The 25418-nt window shown below is 50.6% G+C and overlaps 1 protein-coding gene across 2 annotated transcripts in view; it reads right to left on the bottom strand.

Moving 5' to 3' along the window:
* PRAM1 (PML-RARA regulated adaptor molecule 1) overlaps positions 1-25418 on the bottom strand; it is a 52299-nt gene that overhangs the window by 12242 nt on the left and 14639 nt on the right. The window contains exons 3-8 of one of the 2 annotated variants that reach the window (XM_025184335.3): positions 18013-18149; positions 16200-16671; positions 13106-13220; positions 12266-12378; positions 10368-10422; positions 2634-2733 (exon numbers count right to left, since the gene is read on the bottom strand). In XM_025184335.3, coding sequence (XP_025040120.3) covers positions 2634-2733; positions 10368-10422; positions 12266-12378; positions 13106-13220; positions 16200-16671; positions 18013-18015 — 858 coding nt within the window. In that variant the 5' untranslated portion in view covers positions 18016-18149. The remainder of the gene's footprint in view (positions 1-2633; positions 2734-10367; positions 10423-12265; positions 12379-13105; positions 13221-16199; positions 16672-18012; positions 18150-25418) is intronic. The other variant, XM_025184337.3, reaches the window with a different exon arrangement.

Here is a 25418-nt window from a genome sequence, read left to right on the forward strand (position 1 = left end):
ACCAGCAAGATTAACACCTGAAATTCCCATCACCATCTAGGTATTGGTGCTATGCCCCAGGAAACTGAGGCACACTGACAAGGTTACTATAGGTCAGTAGAACTCACATGTAGTATAACAAGGTGAATACATTCCCTACTTCATCATAGCCTGGTTCCCTGTCAGCTCTCTCGCCTCTATGTCCACCTGCCTGGGGAGTAGCTATGAAGCTGGGATTCCGAAAGCCTTGCTTTGAGCTGGGATTCAGTTTCTGGGATCAGAGTCAGAAGCCCGGGAATTATTTCAAAGAGGTAGAAACGTAAGTGTTGTTCTGAATTTTTTCTAAACATGCTGCTGGAAATCCCAATCTATGGGAAATTCTGACATGTCAAACTTTTGTCCCAGTGTGGAACATTCTTTATTTTTAATGTTGGAATTTTCCCTGGCAGCAAATTCTTTCCCTTTCACCTGTTCCTGCTTGTCCCCTCCCATGTACCCACTTGCCCTTGTCATCCCCTTCCACGTGCCTACTCACCCAGTGGTCCCCTGCCATATTGCTGATGGCCTCTCCCACACTCCCATCTCCTCCCACTTCCCTGCTCAGAGCCCTTGTCACCTCCCACATACCCCCTCATCCCCTCCCACTTTTGTCGACAAAACTCTGTAGTCTAGACACACCCTAGAAGAGTGGAACTGGAGCTTTTAAGAGCAGGCAAGTCTCTGGGTAAAGGGAGTAGGAGTGAGGTCCCCGACCCTGTCTCTAGTCCACTTCACCAGGACACTGTATAAACCAGGAACATTGCCCACAAGAGCGGGACCATGCACCTGCTTACAATTAACCGTTAAATGTAAGCTAACGAAGATTTGTTGAGGGTTTCTAGGAACCATTGCTTTATAGAGCAGATCTCTGTCCCTCCCTCCAGTCCATGGACCAACTGGCTTGATGTGAAACTTTCTGTGGATCACCAGTTGCTAATGAAAACTCACCATTAATTACATAATTACACTCAAGTCATTTTGCTAGTGCTGCAGCTAGAGAGAATGGTTTAATTTAAATTATGAAATTCACTAAGTGTTTCAACTTTCTAAAGTTACTTTATCAAACTTCATTTTAAATAAAGTAAAATATTAATTTATGTCCAACACAAAAGGTTTCAATGTGTTCTTTATGGCAGAAGGGGAACCTTTTTTGGGTCAGGGGGTCAGTGACCCACAGAAAAATCAGTTGGGGACCACACCAGTGAGAAGCAAAAAGCTCCTCCAAAAATGTCAACCCTCACTGGTGTGTCCCTCAACTAAGACACCTCACTTCTCTGGAGCTTCAGCCCCTTGGGGAAAGTGGAAGGGACAAGGAGAACTGAGGTTCAGAGTTTCCCATAGGCCAGATTTACTTTTCTGGGGTTCCAGAGTTAGGGACCACCTTAGGCTCTGGGGCAGGGACAAAAATGAGGGGTTCATTGTGCAGGACAGGGCTGCCAGTGAGTGGGATAGGAATGAGGTGCAGGATCTGAGAGGGAGGTGGGGTGCAGAAAGGAAGAGATTGCGAGGTGGGGTGCAGAAGCAGGCTGGGAGTAGGGTGTCTGGCCAGTGGGAGGGAGCAGGAGCAAGGGACGGTGCAGTGTGTGGCCAGGACGGAGGGTGCAAGGAGCAATGGTGGATGCAGAAGCAGAGTGGGAGTGGGTGCCTGGCCAAGGGGGAGGGTGCAGAGTGTGGCCAGGAGGGAGGGTGCAGGAGGGGGCTTGGAGTAGGGTGTCTAGCCAGGAACAGGGAGATGGGAGCAGGGAGTGCCTGGAGATAAAGCTGGGGGGCAGAGTGGCTGATGGGGTTCAGGTAGATGGGGGGCACGGTGCCCCAGGGAAGAGGGCTCAGGTCAGAGTGGATGGATAGGGAGTTCAAGAAACTGGGGGGTGAGGAGCTCCTGGGGGAGTGGGCAGGGAGTCTGGATGTGGAGACGTGGAGGCAAATAACTCCACATCCAGCCTCCTGCTGGGGATGGGGTCCCATAGGGGTCCAGTCCATGGCGCCTTCAGGGGGTGGATGCAGAGGCAGCTTGGACCTTCCCCCAAGACTGAGACCCCATGGGTGCAAAGCCCCAAAGGGCCCCGAGCCCCCCCCTGCGTCCTGTGTGTAAGGGCTCCTCTGCCCCCCCCCCCCCCCGCGTCCCCGGGCACAGTGCAGCCTAACCCGCTGTCTGCCCTGCGGTAACAACTGAGGGATGCGCCACTGTTCCCATGGTGACCGTAAGCCCGGTGTGGCCTAGGCTTGGCGGACACCCAGCAGCAGGCGGGACTTTCCTATGGAGGGGGACAGGGTGGCATTCCTCCTCCTGTAGCTCCGCAGCCCATGAGAGGGCATACGTTTGCTTTCTTACACTCCCTGTCCCTGCGCCCTCTGAGCTGGAAGCTAGTACTGCAGCCTCGCAGCTGTGTGGGCTCCCTGCTGCATGGGGGAGGGGCCTGAGCTTGAGCCGTGGACCACCAGGAAGGCAGCCGCAGACCACTAGTGGTCCGTGGACTGCACTTTGAGAAACATTGCTCTAGCTGTATATTATGCCTGGTCACAAAGTGCAGCCTCCTCAACATGGTTGCCAGGAGGTTAATAAATAACTGCACTTCATGGGAGGATTGCTATGAAAACTGCCCATTGCTGCTTACCTTGAATTTCTTCCGAAATTCCTTGTCTGCCTGCTCTTCTTTTTTTAACTGTTTGAGATTCTTCACTCTTTTCCCCCTTAGCTCTGACATCTGGGATTGTCTGCAGAGCCAGGAAAAGTCACAATGATCTTCCAGAATGTACAGTTCACCTTCAATCATCTAAGGCAATAACATTGCATCACTTCCATGGCTAGGGATGACACACTATGGCCCTGAGTTGCCATCCGTCCAGGACTTTGGGGATTCAAATTTGTAGGCCAAATTTTTCACTTGGTTCTGTGTCAGCTTTACATTAGTGAAATGGAATTCCAAATCAGTGCCTTTCTGTTTAAAAACATCATGGCTGCGTCTAGATTGGCATGATTTTCCGGAAATGCTTTTAACGGAAAAGTTTTCCGTTAAAAGCATTTTCAGAACAGAGCATCTAGATTGGCACGGACGCTTGTCCGCAAAAAAGCCCCAATCGCCATTTTTGCGATCGGGGCTTTTTTGCGGAAAACAAACCTGAGCTGTCTACACTGGCCCTTTGGCGCAAAAGCTTTGCACAAAAGGGACTTTTGCCCGAACGGGAGCAGCATAGTATTTCCACAAGAAGCACTGATTTCTTACAGTAGGAAGTCAGTGCTTTTGCGGAAATTCAAGCGGCCAGTGTCGACAGCTGGAAAGCTTTTTCGAAAAAGCGGCTGATTTTCTGGAAAAACTGGCCAGTCTAGACACAGCCCAGGTGTGATGGGCGAGGTCACAGATGGGGGTGCCTCCTGAAGTGTTGACAAAGCCACTGCCACCCTCCTTTTTGCTCTCTGGGGCTTTTTGCTGCCCTGTCCTTTTGGGCCAGCTCCCTGGTCTCCCCCCAGCCAATGCACAGGGCTGAGTATAACCCCCTCACCCTCAGTCTGAGAAGCAAAGCAGACACTGAATCTTTTCAGGTCTAAGGAAAATGCAGTTTAGGTCCCAGCTTCCTGGGATACCACTCCCCAAATCAGATCAAAATCCCAAATGAACTATATAGATAAGCCCCCTTTAACAATGAAAGGGGGAATGTACACACTGATGGGTCCTCCAGGCAGTGCTTTTTTGTGAAGGGAAGGGGGAAAAAAAGGTATCAGTACTCCAGGGGGAAAGTTGAGCAAAAAAAAAAAAAAGACAGGGTGGGGCCGGCATTGCCCTTTTAAGAGACAATGCCCCTTTAAAACACATGGCCCCTTTAAGACACAGAGGTGCCGGTATGTAGTACCATCACAAAAAAAGCACTGCCTCCAGGTACTAATTATTTACACTGGGTTTGTTAGAACATAAAAGTGATTTTTATTAAGTACAAGCAGTAGGATGTAAATGATAGTAAGTGAGAACAAGCCGGGCAAAGCAGATTACAAACTCAACGTAATAGAAAATGCTTAGCTACTTCTACACTAAAACATCAGTATAAACTTATTACAAACTAAAATTTTCTTTCTGGGCCAAACCTTCCAAACCAGGGAAGTCTCCTTTTCCCTGGGATCTCTCGCTCCACTATTTGATCTGAGGAAGTGGGTCTGGCCCACGAAAGCTCATCATCTAATAAACCATCTTGTTAGTCTTTAAAGTGCTACATTGTCCTGCATTTTGCTTCCCTCCCTTGGATGTGCCACAAGAGCCAGACAAAGACTCACACTTTCCTACTGTATTTAAAGATACCCTTTCTGCATGGGAAGTCACCTGGCCAGTTGGGGTGGGCATGTGACGTCCCCTGACCAACCACTTAAAGCATAAAAGAGATTGTTTAACAGTTGGTCATCAAGACATTGAGGGTAACGCCTGTGATGGCTTTCATTCACACATTTAAAAACCATAAAGCATTTCACACTCCCTGGGAAAAAGCCCTCTTGCCCAAATGCTTTTGTGCAAGAGGGCCAGTGTAGACAACTGAGAACCGTTTTGCACAAAAAAGCCCCGATGGCGAAAATGGCGATCGAGGCTTTCTCGCGCAAAACCGCGTCTAGATTGGCACGGACGCTTTTCCGCAAAAAGTGCTTTTGTACAAAAGCGTCTGTGCCAATCTAGATGCTTTTTTCCACAAATGCTTTGCAGAAAATCTTGCCAGTCTAGATGTAGCCCTGCTGCCGACAACTCATAGCCACATATTTCACTCCCTTATCAACATAAAGATCATAGCACTGTGGGCATGCATCCCACAGTGCTTTGCATCACCTTCATATGCTAAGCACAATAGGAACGTGCGACATAGCACTAGGCATGATGGGAACGTGAAAAAGTCCTGTCAGCCATGTTTTCTTTCCAGACATTCCTGGGAATTTCTGGATTGCATGCCAATTGGTGCAATCGCAGCAAGAAAGCATGCATCCCAGCTTTCTGGTCCTCATCATGAGCACTGTGCAGAAGACATCACACATTGCCGCATACCTAATTATGGACTTACTAGCGGATCACAACCATGACTACGAGGACTACATCTACGAGTACTTGTTAACGTCGGACTAGGATTGGGACTGTGATTCTGATTCCTATTCATTGGAGCACAATCCATTGTCCACTACTTCTGATGAATCTGATGAATTGATATGTAATTTTCTTATGACAGACCTGATATGCTCATCTGATTAATGTTTTGGGCTAGGAAATCAGTTCTGAGTAGTGGGATCAGATTGTCATGCAGGGGTGGGATGAAGATCAGTAGCTACAGAACTTTCAGGTGCATAAAGTGACTTTCCGGGAGCTGTGTGCTGAGCTGGCCCCTGCACTGCAGTGCAAGGACACCCAAATGAGAGCTGCTTTCCCTGTAGAGAAGCATGTGGCCATTATTTTGTGGAGCTGACCACTGCAGATTGTTACTGTGAAGTTCTGAATCACTTTGGAGAGGGCGAGTCTACTGACAGGACAATATTTATGCAAGTGTGCTATGCAGTAAATGACATTTTGCTGGACAGGACAGTGACTCTGGGACATTGTGGCTGGCTTTGCTGAAAAGGGCTTTCCTAACTGTGGCAGGGCAATAAATGGTACACACATCCCTATTATAATACCACTCCACCTTGCCTCAGAGTACCTCAGTCGTAAGGGTACTTCTCCATGGTGCTTCAGGCACTTGTGGATCTCTGAGGGCATTTCACAGACATTGGTATGGGGTGGTCTGGAAAGGTGCATGATAGACGTATCATCAGGAACAGTAGCCTGTACAGGAGGCTGCAGGCTGGCACTTTCTTTCCAGACCAGGAATTTGCAGTAGGGGATGTGGAAATGCCCACAGTGATTCTAGGTGATGCAGCCTACTCCTTGCAGCCCTGGTTCATGAACCTTACAAGAGGCACCTTGACAGCAATAAGGAGTGGTTCAACAACAGGCTAAGCTGCTGCGGAATGGTGGTTGAATGTGCCGTTGGGAGATTGAAGAGGAGCTGGAGGTATCTCTTGCTGCTGTTTGTTCTAAATTTACAAATAAACTTAAAATATGGCTTTAATTGGTATTTGTTATTTTTCTTTATGTAAGAATTAGAAGCACTGGTCCTGTCAATTAACTTCTAATTTATCACCCGCAAAATCCCAGGAATTTTCAGGTGCCTAAGTAATCTCTGGAATGGACTCAGGGTTAAAGCTGCTCCCCCTACCAATGTTCCCTCTAATCTTTTCCATCCATGTGTGGAATACATTTGTCTATGTGAATGTGCACCACCAATAGAAACACAAAGCTACCTGGGGTACTCTACTAATCTGCTGGGCAATATTTGAATCTCTCCTGAGTGGCCTCAAAAGCATACAGTTTACAGGGAACACTGCCCCCTGATAAAATAGGAAATGAAACCCCTAACTAAAGCTATTAGACAGTCACTTCCATCTTGATGCCTAGGACCTATCAGGCCATGCCTCACCAAGGGCCTGAAACCCTGACTGAGCTTGCAACCCCATGCGTGGGAGCTAGTCAGGAATATTTCAGCCAATTGGTGGAAAATTCAGTTTTGGGGGTAATTCAAATTTTTCAGTGGGAAATTTTCAGTTTTGCTGCATTCTTAATTTTCTGTAAGAAAAGGTTAAACAAAGTATTTCATTTCAGGCAGGGCAGAAACATTTGGGTTTGCTTAACTGAATAGAAATATTTCATTTTGAATCAATTCTATGCTCATCCTGTTTCCCTAGTCTATCACAGTGCCTTAGGTGAATTGCAGTTTGCATTTTCCCTTACACCAATATTGGTTGGGCTTCCCACCTGGACTACAACTCCCATGATGCACTATGGTGTTCTCTCTATTTAAATTGTGGCCTTGCGTCATGGGAGACATGTGGCCAGACTGTGTCATGGGAGATGTAGTCCACCCATGGAACTCAGACCAAATAGGTGAATATGTCCCAGGAGCCACACCAGCAGCTCAAGGAGACATAGATTAATATCAAACTGATCCAGAATGAAATATTTCAATTTGGTGCAACATACCAAAACCAAACACTTGTTTACACATTGTCAAAATAATCTGACATTTCTGAAAAATGTTTTAGAAAAGTTCATTGCCTGAACAATTTTGGCTTTTTGTCCCAAATCAGGAAGAAACCATAAGTAATATTGTGATTTTCTTGCAGGAAAAAAAATCTGATTTTTTACAAGTCTAATTATCTCTCCTCTCCCCCTAGGCTCCTCTAGCCTTAGCTTTATAGACTTCTTGAACTCCATACAAAAGGAAGCATTCACTGATCTATTCTAATCTCCTTTATATTATAGGCCTACAAATTTAATCCATATACCCTGGACTGAGGCCAAGGACTGGTGTTCATCTAAGGCATCTCCCAAAAAGGTAGCCAGCCTTGATCTGAAGACCTCAAGAGACAGAGAATACATATCCCTTGGGCAATTGTTCCAAGGGTTGATCACCCTGTTAAACATTTGGGCCTTGTTTCTAAATTGAATGTATCTGGCTTCTCCACTAGATTAAACAGCCTTTAGGCCCTGGCATTTTCTCCCCACAAAGATCAACTCACCTCGCTATCTTCTTTTTGACAGGCTAAACAGACTGAGCTCTGTCAGTCTCCACCACCAGGTATTGTGTCTGCCCACAAATCAGTTTCAGAGCTTTTCTGCACCCTCATTAAACTGTGGCCCCCAGAACTGGACGTAGTGTCCAGGATAATTTCACCAACACCATATGCAGAGGTAAAATCCTGTCTCTGTTCCTGCTCACCTCTCAGCTCACATTAGCTTTTTCTGCTGCCAGATCCCACTGGGACTTCATGTTGAGGTGCTTGTCCACTCAACCTCCTAATTCTGTGCTATATTGCTATCGAGGAGAGCTAATTCTTTAATCTGAATGGCATGTGGTACTAAGACAAATACCTTACAAAAGTCATCGCATCTTCCACGTGTAGTTACCTGTATCAACCAAACTTGTAAACTCCTCAGAGAACGTATCCAGATTTGTTTGCCAAAACCTGTTTGCCCCAGAACCATGTTGCCTGGCAGTACAGGTTCCGCCTCTGAAAAAACGGCACTTTCTGGTATGCCTGGACTGGAGAGCCTGGGATCCTAATGGCAGGAGGGCCAGAAGCCCAGACAGGGCTGGGGACAGTGGGATCCAGAGCCCCACAGCAATACTGGGGCCAGCGCCATAGAACCCTGGCAGCCCGTGGCTGTGGGAATCTTGGCTGCCCACAGCAGCATGGAGCCGAGGGCTGGAAAACTGGGCCAGCCCATTGCAGCACAGGACTGGTGGGCAAAGAAGCCCAGCAGCATGTGGCAGTGAGGGACCAAGAAACCTTAGCTGTTCGCACAATACAGGGCTGGAGAACCCTCCACCCACAACAGGGTGGAGCTGGGGTCTGGAGAGCCATAGCCACCCACAGCAGCACAGAGCCCAGGGCTGGAGAACCCTAGCCATCCGCAGCAACAGGAATCCAGGGGTTGGGGAAACCATTTCTGTCCACAGCAAGATGGAGCTGGGGGACAGGGCAGCACAACAGACAGACTGTGTGGGGAGGGAGCAGAGGCCAGCTGGCTCAGCGCAGGAGGCAGGGAACACCACCCTTGGTCCAGCAAACCATCAGTTGATCCCCATATCATGTTCCATTATTTTGCTCAGCCATTTGGCCCTTTTTGGATAGTAGCACAAGCATTGCTCTTCCTCATCAGCTGGAATTCTGGGTTATCCCATTCTAATTTCCCTTTGCACCTCTCCTCCATGCCTCATGACACTGGCTCTCCCCTTCTCAGTTCTTTCTCACCTCCCTACCTCACCTAATTTTCCTTATCTTCCATCTCACTGGCTCTCTGGCTACTAGTGTAGCCAGACAGACTAACCCCATATCATCCATCTTATTTGCCTCTCTGAAGCACAGGACAGAGAAGGAGCAATAATATCAGCATAGTCTATGCTGGCTCATCTGATCCTGAGGAGCTGAAAAAAAACAGATATGTGGATAGAGAGCAGTTAAGTCAATAAGCTGGCTTCGAGGCTGCAGCTGGCACCTATGTTGATTCGAACACACACACAGTCCCTGGGAGAGGAATTTCCCACTGAGAAAACAATGTCCCGTACTTCCAATTTAATCATCTCAATTCTCTCTTACAAGTGTAAATTAAGTTCACAACTCCCTTGTAAGAACTGGTCTCACAGCAGACAGACCAGCATCAATTGGCATTACAGACAAGAAAGAGAAATACTGTCCCCATGGGTATATAAGATGGGCCCAGCACACACTCACTTTGAGTGTCATTCTACCCTCTACCTGCTGGTCGGGTTAGGTGTTTGACCTCCCGAGGTTCTATGGGGACGCCCACCTCGTATTTTCGTCTTTCCTAGGAATTGAGGGACCGGCCCTGGCCTGACATGCTGGAGTCGAGAGGCACAGAAGGGGGTAAAAATTGTACCTGGATGTGGTCCTCTGTCTTAAGTGTACACATAGAAAGAGTAAGCTGTTACTTGGTACCATTATTTCTATTTTTCTATCTTTATCTTCTTTATAACCATTTTTAAGATCTATATTTTGCTAGCAGTTAAGAAATAGAACAATAGCCATTGCAACCATATGATTTATAAGCTTCTTCAAATAAATCTGTAACTGTTTAAGTTTTAACCTGACTCCTTCAGTTGCTGTAACAGAACCAGGCACAATTTAAAAGAACTTCAGCCGGTCTTAAGGGACAGATATAGGGAGCCCTGACCGTCGGCTGACAACTAGGTACAGTACTTCTCTTCTGCTGTCCAAACTGGTCCTGGAGCCTGGGAATGGCACCAGCGCATACACAGCCACACAAACAGGCACTGAGCACCATACCTCTGGACACATGCAAGGCAGTTAGTGCAGAGCTCTCGTAAGATAAATGTGTGTTGATCCCATGAGTGGGAAGTTTAGTCTTCAGTCATGAGTTAACCCAGAGTCACGTGTATTCTTCAGTTTCATGGCTATGCCATTTAGCCCTGGTCTACACCCAAAAATGAGACTGACCAAGCTCAGGACTGTGAAAAATATCCAACTTTGTGAGACATGGGTGGAATGATCTAACCTCAGGAATCAAGTTACAGGTAGGTCAACAGAAGCATCTGTCGAGCTTGCTACTGCTTCTCGGAGAGGAGGCTTAACAGGAAAACCGCTTTCTCTGATGTGGGAAATGTCCGCACCGTAGCAGCATAGCTACAATGCTGTTGCTGTGCTGCTCCCACAGGGCTGTAGCCATAGGGTGAGATCCACTCTAGAAAAGAGAGGACTTTGGAAATGTGACCTGACTGGGTAGCATCAAATTAATAAACCCGTTTATTACCTGGGCTCACTGGGCGGTGGAGAAAATCCGTCAGGGGTCAGATCGGCACTTTCACCTGTACAAACAAATGGTGCATGGAGAAGGGTCAGTGAAGCTGGTATGGGACCTCTTAGCACCTGGCTTTTAACATACTGGATCTGCAGCAAACCAGCTGTTGTAGCACAAATGGACCATGGCATTTACATAGTATGTTGGCCGGGGGGGGGGGGGGTCTGAAAGAGAGAGATTGAGAGTTCCTGCTGTAGGGTACTCAAACAGGGGAATTTTCAAAGTAGAAGTGCATAGTGCTTTGTCTTTGACTATCTTAGTCTTGGGTACCCAAACTGACTCAGGGCTCAGCTAAGCATGGATTGGGTCATTTTCTCTGAGGCTGTGTCTATACTGGCATGAATTTCCGGAAATGCTTAAAACAGAATAGTTTTCGTTATAAGTATTTCCGGAAAAAGAGCGTCTACATTGGCAGGCTGCTTTTCCGGAAAAGTCCTTTTTCTGGAAAAGCATCTGTGGCCAATGTAGACGCGCTTTTCCGGAAAAGAGCCCCGATCGCCATTTTCGCATTTGGGGCTTTTTTCCGGAAAAGACTACTGGGCTGTCTACACTGGCCCTTTTCCGGAACAGTGTTCCAGAATAAGGACTTATGCCCGAGCAGGAACAGAATAGTTTTTCCGGAATAGCGGCTGATTTTGTACAGTAGAGCATCGTTGCTTTTCCGGAAATTCAAGGGCCAGTGTAGACAGCTCGCAGCTTATTCTGGAAAAGCGGCTGATTTTCTGGAATAAGTGGCCCAGTGTAGACACAGCCCCCGACAATGGCCACATTGGAAGACAGGATACTGGGCTAGATGGACCTTTGATCTGGCTCAGTCTGGCTGTTCTTATACCAAGCTGTGTATCTGCTTAGAATGGGATAGCCCAGTGTGTGGGCATTCGGACTCAGGTATAAGAAGTTCTTTTTCAGTTAAGTTATGTCTCTTGGGAAGCAGTTAAAGGCCATGATTGTGCTGAAATAAGAGCATCCCTTTGGGGACTTACACTGTACAATACAAGTCTGCCACATAGATGTCAATGCTTTCCCCATCCACCCCAAAGCCTCAAAATCCTGTGCATGGGCACCTGGGGTTGCTGGGACAGTCGCCTCTCTGGGGCCTCTGAACTCCTAGGAGCAGTAGATGGAGATGTCTAAACCATGGTCTAAGCCCAGGGAGTTATTTTGAAATAACAAGCGGCGTGTTTGGTCGTACGTACTCGGGTTATTTTGAAATAATACCTCCTGCTTTCCACGAGGAATAACGCTATTTCAAAATAAAAATAGCGGTAATGTGCTATTTCGAAATAACTGCTCCCCAGAGTCATTCAAAGTACTTACTCCCCAGTACTTCCTGGGGCTCTAAGTCAAGGCAGCATATCCAAGGGGAGCCTGTCTTGGACTAATTTTGAGGCTTTCCTGTAGTGTAGACATGCTGTTTCCAAATAGTTATTTCAGGAGTTATTCTTTTTAAATAAGTTATTTGGAAATAATGGCCTGGTGTAGACATGCCATAACAGTGCTAATACTGCACCTCTTCACCATGCTTTGCAATCTCAGACACAGGTGGTATTTGGGCCCTCACTGAGGGGCTCAAGCAGTCAAGAGGGGGGGCTCCAGAGTTGGTGTTTGGCCACATTTGATCTGTCTGGCCTCTATCCTCCCTGCTCCAGGTGGCCAGGCATGCCGGATCAGGTCCCCAGATGCACACAATGGGGGGAAGGGTATCACATTTGCACACTCACTTTGTAGTGGATGGTGAGCTCCTCGAGGTCTGTGCTCTAAAGAGCTGTCTAGTGAGCCATGGCCACCATTTTATTTGCAGTGCTAGATACAAGACATTTCATAACCCCGCTCCAGTCCGGAATACATACCTGCTTTAAGGGGGGGACTTGCTGGTAGCTGGGAAGCAGGTGTTAATAGAATTTCTTTTCCTTTGCCTATTGGCCCAACTGCTTCTACATCGTCATATATCTCCTCTTGGTCACTAGGGCAGTGGAGAAAATAGAATTAGGAAGCTGGTCTATGGTGGGTGTGATTGCAGCATGTTTAACAGACAGTCACAAACAACAGTATTGCAAGATGGTGGCCAAAGCGTGCCCAGCATTGTCACGGTATCTGTTTAGGGTAAGATAGCCTAGGCAGCAGGGCTAGGAATATGGGATGCTGTAACCAGTGTGATTCGGGGCTGCAGGCCAGTCCATCACTTTGCAGAGTGCTTTGCAAAGGCCAGGCAATGCTGGGCCTCGCTTATAAAAGTGAAACAACAGGGTGAGCTCTACACAGCAGGTTTCAAAATTCTCCAGTGTCCCTGTACCTAAACTTGTCACATGGGATACCTCGGGCTCTTGCAGTCCTCCAGGCACTCCCATTGATTTCATTTGGCAGTGATGGTGCTCAACACCACAGAGGAATCACACCCAGAGGCCCAATTCACCTCTGCCCTGCAGCTTGTGCACTGAGTGGTCTAGTGTGAAACACTATTGTGAAACACCCATATCAGAATGGCAGCACTGAGCTCTGGTGAGAATGACAGCCAACAGGGAACCCAACCTGAGGAGTGGGGGGCTCACACTGGGCACCCAGAAACTGCTGCAGGCAAAAACTCAATGACATTCCTGAAAATGCTGCCATCTATCACCAGCTCCAACCCTTGGTTGGCAGCAGCCCATCCCATAGCTGGGGGTGTAAAGCGAGAATTAGAAAGAAATTACCATCTCGGGACTTCTCTTGCTGAACTCGGGACGTGAGGAGACAGAGCATTCTGAGTTGAAAGTCGGACTGGGGAAGCCACAGCATGATGTGGTTTCAGGTGACCTATGGCAAAGGCTGGGGGGGTGAGAAGAAGGGAAAGCCAGTTCACCCGTTTTCTGGGTTTGATAGGGCAAAGTGAGCCCCCAACCTACCACAACATTTACTTTTACATTCCATATCTGGCCCAGATTATTTTCTGTGCAGGGTAAACTAGAGCAAGTTTTCCCTTCACCACTGGAGAGAGCCAGGAAAGCAGGAGAAGAAAAATGGCCGTGGGAAGGGAGATGTGGTCTGTGCCCAAAGACCAGTCAAGGGCTTTTGCATAGTCCCATGGCTGAGGCAGTGCTGTGGTCTCCTAATCATCTGCCTCGCCCATCACCTGGCTGTGTTCCCACCTGGTCACTGCTCCTAGGAACACCATTCACCCAATTCACCCCGGCTGAACAACAATGACTTTCGCTGACTTGGACAAACAACAATACACACAAAACGCCTCAGCATGGCAAGGAGCTTCCAAGTGAAAGGTTCCATCTTGGGTTCAGTGGCTAGCTAATTCCACGTGGAGCTGCATCCCACAGACATGTCTTTAGAAAGCATTGTCAACCCAAGCAACGAAAAACCATGAATCAGGGCCCCATCCCCCCAAAAAACCTTGAGATTGGCTTAAAAATCAAAAGCTTTAAATAATACAAAGTAATACATCTGGGCGTTCTTCTTATTCCTGTTTGTTACTCTTGGAAGTGACGCTCTGACTGCGTTCTCAAGCTTTCCTCAAAAACTAGAAAGTTTCTTTTCCTTTTAAATGCAAGCAGAGATTTGTGTGTGTTCACATTACTAAATACAACACTACTCGTGAGATAAAATTGTGAGTTTTTGAACACTGCATTTCAGTCCATCAAGCTGCAGGTGCCCAGATTTCCCCCACCCCTCACACTCCATCCATCACTGCTTCCATCAGCCCGAATTGCCCCTCTCCATTGGCCCTGGGTGAAGAAGAGAAAAGGCAACTGAGAAAGGCCTTATGTGTCCTAGAAAGAATTTGCTAGCATAGCTATGTCAGCAAACCTGGGTGTAAAGATCAGTGAGAGAACCTAGTGGCTGGAGGAAGCTGTGTATAACAGCACATACAGTCTTCCAGAGGTGCATGATCAAAATGAAAAAAAAACTGCCTCCGTGCCAGGCCCCCAAAGGTTAATCTGGCTCTATCCAAAGCTGGTGATAAAACCATGTACAAAAAACCCCACTGACGACACAGGATGCAAAACAAGGTTAATTTGGATGAGCGGAAAAGAGACCAGTGCAGCTGATGCCTCCATAGTCAGTTGCATAGGTGCAGCTAGAATATCAGAAAACCAGCTGAGCCAAGCATGGGTTCTGGGCCTGGCAAGCAGCCAGGTAAGGAAATTCTGTCAGAGAGAGGACTGTCGTGTGACAGTTGCCAGTTATTGATATGAAAACTGTGCCAGTTACTGACAAGAGGGAAACGCAGCTTTGCAACAGTGTGGAGCCCAACTAAGGTTATGTGATGAGTCTTATCGCTGAGATGCGGTACTGTACTAAGAAGTACAGAGAGGAGCTGCGCTTTGAAGTGATAAAAGCTGAAATTATTGTAAGGAAATTATTCTAATTCCAGCGAATGGGGAGTCCGTCTGCAAGACTTCTCGGAGTGAAAAACGTGCCAGCAATGCAGGAGAAAAGTGTGGCTGACAAGGATTCTCAGAGGGGCTCCCTGTTGACATTCATGAGAATGTGGTTTGGTTCCCTGCTTCCCCCACATTTTGCACAAGTCACTCACTCTCTCTTTGCCTCCCTTCCCCATCCAGACACAGGGTGGAGCAGCATTGCTCTACCTCAGGGGACGTAGAAAGGATAAAGAAATGAATAATTGCAAGGCCCTCAGATGTTATGGCAATGGAGGGACTGTGCTCTTTGGAGGAGGGGGTGACAGAATCGGGGGCTGGGAGGGCCATGGCCCGTGCGCTTTTTAAAATACAAAGGCTGCACCTGTCTACTTTTTAGGCAGGTGTGGATTGGTAGCAGGGGCTGCACTTCACAGTGGGAAAGCTGATAAATTGTGCTACATACCCGGAGTGGGGGGGGGGGAGACACGACAGAGACATGGGCTCAAGGCACCACAGTCCTGCCCCATGCAAGCCCAGGGTAGCTCTTCTCTGGCTTCCAGACTGGTGGGGGGCAGTGCCCTGGGGAAAGAGGGAAGCTATGGCACCAGTGTCCACTTCGACAGGCTCTGGTGCTCCTGCCCCAAGCTTAAGACAGTCGAACACAAATTGGCAAAAGGGCCCAGTATCCACCATTCAGAGCAGCACAAAGAACAACGAAGACCCCAGCAACTTTTAGAATAAGGGGCTGGTGAAAAGAGCTGGGACCAGCAGGGCAGTGACATTATGCCAGTTGCAGGGCTGCTTCTACCCTGAAGAGCACTATGCCCTGCCTAGCAGGAGAGACACAATTGAGCAAGCACAAGAGTTTTCCATTAGTAATACCAATGGGGGCCTGGACTCGTCAAGCTGGACACATCAAGCGAGAATGTGACAGCTGGCTGGGCTCAGCTTGACTGCTCCTGCTGGTTCCAAGTGCCCTTCATACTTCCACCTGTTCCACAATAGTGTCCGAGTGCATTGGGGCTGGGGGTTGTTCTTGGTGAGTTGCTGCCAGCTCTAGAGAAGTTTCTGAAGTCCCAAAGCCAATCTATGCATAAGCAGCTCTCTCCAGCTCGGTGGTGATTTCCGTCACGACAAAGGCCTAACTAGCTAGAACTTGCCTTCCATTTCCTGTAGGGGAAACAAATCAGTCATTGCTAAATACTCACTCATTTCCTGCATCGTCTCATTTGGATTGAATGGATTAAATTCCTCCCATCCCACTACATTTATAAAACCTTCCTCTTCTGTGCCAGAACCTCATCTAGCCCTGTGTACAAGAACCTGATTCAGCAGCTTTTCCTTCCTTTCCTGCCTGATTCTTCTCTCATGGCTCCATTCGCTTCCAGCTGCCTGGAGGTTTTTCATGTGCCACAAGTGCTCCTGGACATACCGTGCTGCCTGCCTCGCAGGGGCTCTGGCGCAGGAGACGCATGTGTTCTGATGGCTGCAGCCTTCCAGAACCTCTGTAGATCCACCATAGGAGGGCGCTGAGGTTTCATTGGCTTGAGTCCTAGTACACCTGCCTGTGGCAGTGGCTTTTTCTTAGGAGCCATCTGCCATTTCTCTGATATGCTTCTTGAACTGTCCAGTAGAGATGGGCTATCTGTCCTTTTGGCAGGCACCAGCACGGCCTCAGTCACGCCTGGATTCCTAGCATGCTTGATCAGTGGCCGGCTCTGCTGAGTCTGGCTTCTCTGAGGGCCGTTTGATTTGCTCCTCGTGCCCTTTTGTTCACAGGGTGCTGCTCTTATTCCAGTTTGCAGACAGGCCTGGTGGAGGCTTGAGTCCATAGCATTTCTATCCTTGGCGTTAGCCGCCCACGCTGCATCTTCGAAAAAGGGCCTCCAGACTGGAACATCATCCTGAAATAAAGGAGCATTTTTCAAACCCAATCTCCTAGTTTGGGTTAACTGAGTGGATTGGTCGCTCTCTGATGCATGTGATTCTTGTTTTGCAGGCGAGGCTGCCAGCTGACTCCCTGACCTGTCACTAATTTCAGGGAAATCTTGCCTGGTCCCTTGGAACTTGGCCTGCAAGCGCTTAACACGTTCTCTCTCCTAGGACAGAGCAGACAACATACATCTGTGAGTCTGAGGATTCCGCACGGGTTTAGGCAACGTAAATGGCCATGGAGTAAAATTAATTAAAACCAAAACCATGTTATATCCTGCCTGGAAAATGATCACTCTTCGTATTAGAGTATTAACTAGACGCCTGTAACCGGTGTGAAGAGCCTACTGCCTGGATTGTTGCCACAACTGTTGCAAGTCTTCACTACATTTTATACAAAGTCTATAAAAAGCTTATGATTCATTGATTGTTTATGCGTGTGGATGTGTAATTTTGTATTTGAAGTTGTTCCCCAGGGTGTTCTTTGTGACTGGTTTGGTGCCTTATAATGTAGGACATACATACCCTGTCTTGGGGCTGGGGAGCCCAGTCTAAGCAATTCCCCCTGATGTGACTCTCTGAACACTGCCTCCCCGGTACTGTCTGTATTACACAGCTCAAACAGATATAAGCGCCCTAGAGCAGCTGTGGGTGCCGCTGGACCTCCATGCTGATGGCCCTGGCGGAATGAGCTCAGGGGTGAGACTACTGTTTTCTGGGGAGGAGGACAAAGATAAGCATCCATTCCCAAACAGAAACACTTGATCCTCCCTCCCCGCAGCCAATTTTCTCTTGTGATTTCCTGCCTGCATCAAGCCCAGCAGTTTACCTTGGAACAAGACCTGGTTTGTTTAGGGTTGCAGTGTGTCAGGCTTCTGGCCTGGACCCTAAAATGGCTATATTTTAGTGCTGAGTGAAAGGGGATCCCTGCAGCTGCCAATTTTGTTTGTGCCTGGAGGCTTCATCACATGACAATCTTAAATTAACGATTATGGTTTAATTCCTTGAAGACTCCACCACAATTCTGGAAGGTTTGCAAGCACAGTGATCTCTTCATCTGGTTTACATCTCATACTGCAAAGCCGTTGGAGACTCTTTGGTGTTCCTTTATGCACCGCATGAAGGTCTGGACCATGGTGATGTTCTGCACAGATCTTTTTGCTGCTCCTCTGACCTTATCTCGGTCTTGCCGAATCCAGCAAGCAACGAATAAGACCCTCCATTTTGCCCTACATAACGGAGGTATCGATCCTGCCCTCTACTTGTGCCCCAGCTCCCTCCTCGTGCTCAGCACAGCTCAGTAAATTACTCACCATTTTCTGTCACCAGCTGCTTGCTTCCCTCCTCCCTGCACTTCCATGGAGAATCAAAAGTCCGCACGCAGAATTGCTTGTGGACGTTTGGGATCCAGCATTCGTCAAGAGCACAGTCACTGGCTCTTACTGCATCTCTAGAAACCAAAAGCTTTTGATGGGTGTATGGCAAACAGCCAACCACAGGAAGTAATGCTGGGCTGTATGTAAGGCAGTGGGGGCGGGGAGACGCTCTTTCTGACCTAGCTGCAGTGCCAGATTGCTAACCCGCACCGGCTAACACAGTCCAGCTGACATAGAGATAGCTTTGGGGACTACAGCTGAGCATTTTTTTTCCACAGAAAATAGAAATGTCACCCCAAAAACTATTTGCAAATTTCAGTTAACCTCGGCAAAGCGCTTATCTGAACAGCCCCTCCCCAAATGCGCATCATTGCAAATGTCGTGTTGATGGGCTTAGAACAAAGACTTTCAGATGATGACATGTAGGTTAACTCCGCCTACCTAATGGTTTACTGGACCTGAATTATTTATTTGTGTCAAGAAAAACAAATGAAAATTCTGGGTTGGTGGGAGTGTGACTAACCAAATCTTCTCTGGCTGTTCCAGTTCGACCACCAACCCTCCCCTCACATTTGGGTGGGCGGACTGGTGCTCTGCCGGCGAGCTGCCCACTCACCTCTGCAAACAGTGGGCCTTGACCTAGCTGCCCAAGAAAGAGCCTCTGCTGAGTAGTGAAGGGGCTCGGCCAGTTTCCTTGCCGACAAGCACCAGGCAGGCGGCGCGAAGCCACGAATACATGCCAGCAGGTGACGTTAATGCTTAATGAACCCTTCTACTCCCCACTAGGTGAAACAGAAACAGCTCCCTCTGTGGCCCTGTTGTGTGCTGATGTTACACAGTTGCATGGTGCCCTTCCGACACGGTTAGTACTCTTAACCTTGTCCTCGTGTTGGGTCGATCAAAACATTGGCATCCCTCACCCGGTCGTTCTACTGTCTCCTTAGCCAGGGTTACAGTAGAGGGGAGTGTGCTTCTAGCAGCTTGTCCTGGACTGTTTCGTGTGAACGTCCAGCAAATGTGCTGTAGAACGTGCCACGGGGAATAACTCTTATGTGATGCAAGATACGCATTTCTGTAAAAAAGTGTCTCCGAACCAACAATTTTCATATGGGCGAACACTTGCGCAATGCTGTAAAATCTAGCCCACGTCTCTAACTCAGATCTGATGCAAGATAAGCATTGCTGGAAAAAAAAAGGTGTCAAAACAAATTCGCATGTCAGGAGACTTTGCAGAGCCCTAGAGAACATGTCCCGGGCTCTAACTCAGATCTGATGTCCAATAAGCTTTCCTGCAATAAGTGTCTCAGAACTGAAATCGACATGTGCGGAGATTGTGGAGCAGCATAACTTGCCCCAGGGTTATGCAAAATAAGCGTCACCGACCGTCTCACCGGCTCTAACTCAGATCTGATGCAAGATTTGCCTTTAAAAAGTGGCTCACAAACGAAAGGGAGAACTGAGGAGTGAACTACAGCGAGCCACATGGGCCTCAGCTCTAATATGCACTTCGGAGAACTATTCTCATGTGAGGGGACTGGAGACGCGCCTAGAGAAGCTGGGGCCGGGCGCTTATAGCTCACCATCTCACTAGGGGCTATGGGCCCAGATGCCAGGCTGATCTCGGGGTCTATCAGCCCCTAGGTGTTCTTTGTCTTGCCTTTCGGCCTCAAGAGAGCTCCTGCCCCCTACCTACTCCTCCGGCTGCTGAACTGGATGGAGAGTTTTGCCCTGACTTACAGTGTGATGGTGAGGTACTAGCGGAGGTGTGTACTCCATGTTAGCTCCATCTCTGCCCCTATCACTTAGCTGTGGAGGAAGGGGAAGTCAGACAAAGTTGGGCTCTCTGCACACTGAAATAAGTCCTGTTGAGCCCTTCATGGTGTTCAGTGACATCTCAGATACTGGGTGGGGGGTGCTGCTAACATGTGTGAATGAAAAGGGGGAGACACATCCCATTTTGTAGCTGAGCCAAAGGCAGCTGTCTCCAGGACCAGAACCGGGCTCTGGTGTGAGTCGTTAGAAAACTGTAGATCTATCTATTTGGGACCAACCACGCTCCCCTGATCTGGCTGCAACAGATGACAAGGTGCTGGCACAGAGCGTACTCCTGCAGGATTATGACATGGAACCGGTCCATGTTAAGGGGAGCACTAATGTCTTCACCTATGATCGATGGGGTTTCAACTCACTGGCTAAGTGACCCTGTTTGGGCTCAAAAGGGGGAGGAGAGAAATGTGAGCAGCACACTTCTGGGATTGCGTTCACTATGGTTGTTTTGTTGTGATGTGTGTGATTGCTACTGTCCCGTGAGAGAATGAAGGCCCTGAGCCGGAGTCTGTGGGGGGGGGGGAGGTGACCAGGTGACACCTTTTGCCTGGGAAGCCAGACAAAGGGGGAGGCGGGGCTGGCTGCAGACCAGGACAGATTTGAGGTTCTAGGAGGGGTTGGAGCAGGCTGGGGAAACACAGCCCAGGGCCCCTAACCAAGATAGGGTGTGCTGACTGCTCCTGTGGTCCTGTGCTAGCTGGAGACCTGTGAACCAATAAACCTTCTGCCAATAAGGTGCTGGCTGAGAGTCACAGCTGGCTGTGGAAAGGGGGAGGAGTTCAGGGCCCAGTGGCTCCCCCACACCCGGTAACAGGGGCGATTTGAGGAGGATGGTCGTGGAACTTCACTTGAAATCAAAATATCAGAAGATTTCAGGTTTGGTTTGGAAAGTGTCTTCCATGGGCATGATCAAATAGCAGAGCCTGACTGCTTGCCAGGACACTCAGGGGTGGGGGGTTGGCGTCCAAGCAGAGGTGCTGGCAGAAGGAGGAGGGGCAGTTGTGGAGGCCAGACTACCTGTGGGGTTGGCAGTGAATGGGTCCGCACCCAACTGGACCCCAGCAGTCCCATACACCTCCTTGGACTGAGCTAGGAGACAGTCCCTCCGGACATGCCCTGTTGCCAGGCAGAGGGTGCACTGGACCTCCTCCGAGGAGTATTGTACTCGGCAAAGGGCTCCCTGGTAGGGCACCAGGAAGGAATCCCTTAAGTGCCACCTCACGATTTGCTGGTGGTGGCGTTTGCAGCTACGTGTGCTGGCGAAAGGACAGGATGTAATGAAGGGTGGGGTCCTTGCTGAGGATGGCTAAGGGCAGTGGAGAGGACAGGCAGGAGGGCTACAAGGGGAGGAAGGGAGGGACCCAAGGCTAGGACCACCCATATGCCCAAGTCTACTAGTGGCTAAAGGGGCACGTGCATGCTCCACTGCCTCCTGGATGGTGGCCTCAAAGAAAGGAAGAAAATGATTAGTCCACTTATTTTGGAGGCTGCCACCGTGGCTGAGAACCCAACCACCCTCGCAAATGCCTGCACCAACTGTCACTATGGAGCGAGGCAGGGACGGGGAGGCAGGGATGCTGGTCAAGGTGAAGAAGGCGTCTTGGCCACGAGGGATGGAGCGGGAGAGGATGGCTGGGGCTGAGTGCACTGCGGCAGGTGGAGGAAGCAGTGGTGGACACCATGACTTACATTCTGGAGGCTGCAGGTGAAAAGCCACCAAGGCTGGTGGGGGGTGAAGACAGGGGAAGAAGGGCTCATGGTGGGTATCAGAGCTGCAGCAGACAGGGCAGTTCTGGCCTTCTGGTCCAGGGCTTTGCCTTTTTTCTTTCTACTATCCGAGGCAGATGCTCCTTGAGAATCTGAGGGAGTGCCAGCCATGGCAGTGGCACAATCTGGACCGGGGGTCGGGAGGTCACCCTCACAGATTTTTGGCTGAGTTTGCGGTCATTAGGCATGGGGGAAGGAGCAGGGATGGAGGAGGCACAGATGGAGGGCAAGCTGGGAAGAGGTCAGCCAGTCTTCCCCACCAAGCATCAGGGAAAGGAGAAGCAATGGAAGGGAAGGGTAGGAGAGGAAAGGGGGTGGGCTAACCTCTCCTCCCCAAAGGAACAGAGGCGGGGGCGGAGGGCACTGAATGGGGAACTGAGTGGGAGAGGGACATCAATCACTCCTCCCTGCTAGACTAGGGAAGAGGTCACCAAGGCCCCCTCGGTTCCACTGCGGGGGAACCGAGTGGGGGGAGGGGCAGCAACCACTCCTCTCTGCAAGGCTGGAAGCAGGGGAGGGTCCCAGGAGGAAGGTAGGGGTGGGCTGGAATGGATGTCGGGGAAGGTGGGGAAGCGACCAAGCCCTCCCGCTAGACTAAAGGCCAAGGAGGAGGGTAACATGTGGGGGGTAACTGAGGGAAAGGGGGGAGCAACCCACCGGCTCTGCTTAGCTGGAGGTGGAGCAGGTTGCTGTAGAAGGAGACAGGGCCAGCGGGGGTGGCCTGAGGGGGAAGCCAAGGAAAGCAACGGCTCTCTCCTGCTCGTTCCTATGCAGGGAGGGGGATCCCCAATGGGGAGAGGATGCCAGTGGGGCACCCAAGGACAAAGAGGGGGCAGCAGACCCGCTCTCCTGGAGGGTGCAAGAGAGAGAGACTCGGACGTGTTGGGGGCACCGGGAAAGGCAACCAATGCTCCCTGGAAAGATGAAGGCAGAGAAGGAGCGAGCCAAGAGAGAGCAGGGCTGCAGGGGGGAGGGGACCAGGGTGCACTGGGCGGTAGACAGGGGTCTAACGGGAGGCTGGGTGTGACGGCGCGTTGGGGTCCCCCGTCTCCTGCACCCCGAAATGGCACAAACAGACTGCACCAGCCGGTGGAATAGAGGAAGTTTATTGCCTCTCCAGGATACAGCACAGCACAGATGGAATCTGGTCACAGAGCTGGGCTAGGATGCCTCAGGCCCCCTTGAGATGGGGGAGACTGGGCCCCTAAACTCCAGCCCCTTCTCCTAGGCTGTCTCATCCATCCTCACAGACAGCCACCAACCAACTAACCAACTTCCAGCCCTGCCCCCCAGCCAGGGCAGCATTCACCTTCCTTTGTTCCTCTCCATGGGGGGTGTCTGGCCACTGGCTCAACAAGTTTGGCATTACCTCTGCCTAGCGAGGTTTTCCCTGCTGGGTCTTGCTCCAGACACCAGGGGTCACCACAGCCCAGCAAGTACCCCCACTACGTCACACTGGGGGAGGGGACCAGGGTGCACTGGGTGGTAGACAGGGGTCTAACGGGAGGCTGGGGGGAGGGGACCAGGGTGCACTGGGTGGTAGACAGGGGTCTAACGGGAGGCCAGGGGGAGGGGACCAGGGTGCACTGGGTGGTAGACAGGGGTCTAACGGGAGGCTGGGGGAGGGGACCAGGGTGCACTGGGTGGTAGAGAGGGGTCTAACGGGAGGCTGGGGGAGGGGACCAGGGTGCACTGGGTGGTAGACAGGGGTCTGACGGGAGGCTGGGGGAGGGGACCAGGGTGCACTGGGTGGTAGACAGGGGTCTAACGGGAGGCTGGGGGGAGGGAGCAAACAGAAGCAATAGGAGGGTGGGGGCTGGCAGAGCACAGGGCAAGGCAAGTGCTGAGACGGCCGAGCAGTCCCCAGCGCACCGGGGTGGAGGAGCAGCAGGGGAGGGAGCTGTGCAGCGCTGGGGGCCGGGGCAGTCAGTGTGCAGTGGCCAGGCTGAGCGCCATTGCCCGTGGAGCAGTGCTAGTCAGCAAAGCCAGTCATTGAACAACCCTCCTCACAATCAGCAGGCCAAGCCCATTGCTCCGTCCCAGAGTCCATTTCCAACACACGACCAAAGGCCATATCCATAGCTCCATGCCCATCACCCTACGCGTCCATGAGCCTCACGCATACACTCAGCAGAGCATACGCTTTCATTTGACACCCGACACGGCCCACTGGGTACAGAACTGGGGCGAACGCCTCCCGTGGGCGTCACAGCGACCTGTCTGCTCACTTTAAATCCAGTAACATGACCTCCTCCTCCCCAACCTTCATTGCTTCCCCACCCCCCGACACATCCCCGCCCCCTGCACCTCTACCTTCCTCTGGCACCCTCCTCCAGCTCTTCAGGGAGGCGTGGTTGCTGGCCTCCACCTCCTCAGTCCCCCCATTTAGTGTTGCCCTCCTCCTTTTCTCTTCCAGTGGAGAGCTGTGGTTAGCCGTTTCCCTCCAGCTCTTCCCTTCCTTGCTGCTTAGAGGGGGATGAGTGGCTGACCTCTTCCTCCCTTCCCTGCCATCTGTGCCTCCTTTGACCCCGCCCTTCATGTCCCTCACCACGTCCCCATCAACCCCATGGTTCCCCCTGTGGCCATCAGCACCAAAAACCTCTACAGTTGATTTCTCAAGCCCCAGTCAGGACACTGATGCTGCCATGGCTGACGCTCCTCTGATTCTGGAGGAGCCTCCCCCCGTCAGTATAAAGGGCCAAGATCAGAAGAATGGCAAAGGCCCAGCCTGCAAGGCCAAAGCGCCTATGGATGAGACTGCTCTGCCCACCACAGACCCTCGCCTTCCCCTGCTATCCCCCACCAACTCTGACAGCGTTCCACCCGCAGCCTCCTCAGCCTGCACCCAGGTGGCAACAGCTCCCTCCCCTGCCATGTCCTCTGCCTTGACCACTGTCTCCAACTCCATTCCTGGTGTCCGGGACCCCCTTCCCCACCTTTCACATGTCAAAAGCTTGATCTGATAGAGGACCTGGGCATACCTGTGACCCTAACCTCCATCCTTCCCAATGCTGCTCTGTAGCCTGTCCCCGCAGCCTAGGGAACCCATATCTATTAGCAGGCACCTTTCCTAGTGTGCGCAAGGACCCCCGCCCCCACCACACGCTGGCCTTTTCATAGAATCATAGAATACTAGGACTGGAAGGGACTTTTGCTGGCAGGTGCCGCAGATGGCAAGAAGCAAGTGGCACTTGAGGGGTCCTTCCTGGTGGCTTCCTAGGGGACCTTTACCAGGTCCATTGTGCCTCAGGGGAGGTCCAGTGCTCCCTCTACTGGGTGATGGGGCGCGTGCGGAGAGACTGCCTCTAGCCCAGTCGAAGGAGTTGTACAGGTCCACTGGGACCTGGGAGAGCGCCAGCCCCAACACCGCTGACCCCTGGTAGTCAGGCCTCCGCAGCTGCCCCTCTTCCTTCTGCCAATGGCTCCACTTTGGTGCTGGGCTCCATCCTCCAGCGTGCTCAGGAAAGCAGATGAGCCCCACTCTAGTCCAACCTGATTCGGTGGTGACCCTAGAGGAAAGAGAGGCACAGTTGCCACCAGATGAAGGGGAGCCTCCCCCCCCCCCACGGGGAGATTTCCCTGCCTCCTGTTAGACTGCAGTCATTTGCACATGTGTGAGCCTCTCCCGTCCCCCACAACCCGCGTGCCTCCCTCCCCCCCTACTCCTCAATTCTGTCTCTATCCTGAAACAATGGCTCGAGAAGGCCTGAATCCCGAAAGCAGAGGGGACGAAGGGAGGATTGTGGCGC

This window comes from Pelodiscus sinensis, chromosome 32 (assembly GCF_052426305.1).
Source record: "Pelodiscus sinensis isolate ZL-2025 chromosome 32, ASM5242630v1, whole genome shotgun sequence".
In the NCBI taxonomy this organism is placed as follows: Eukaryota; Metazoa; Chordata; order Testudines; family Trionychidae; genus Pelodiscus; species Pelodiscus sinensis.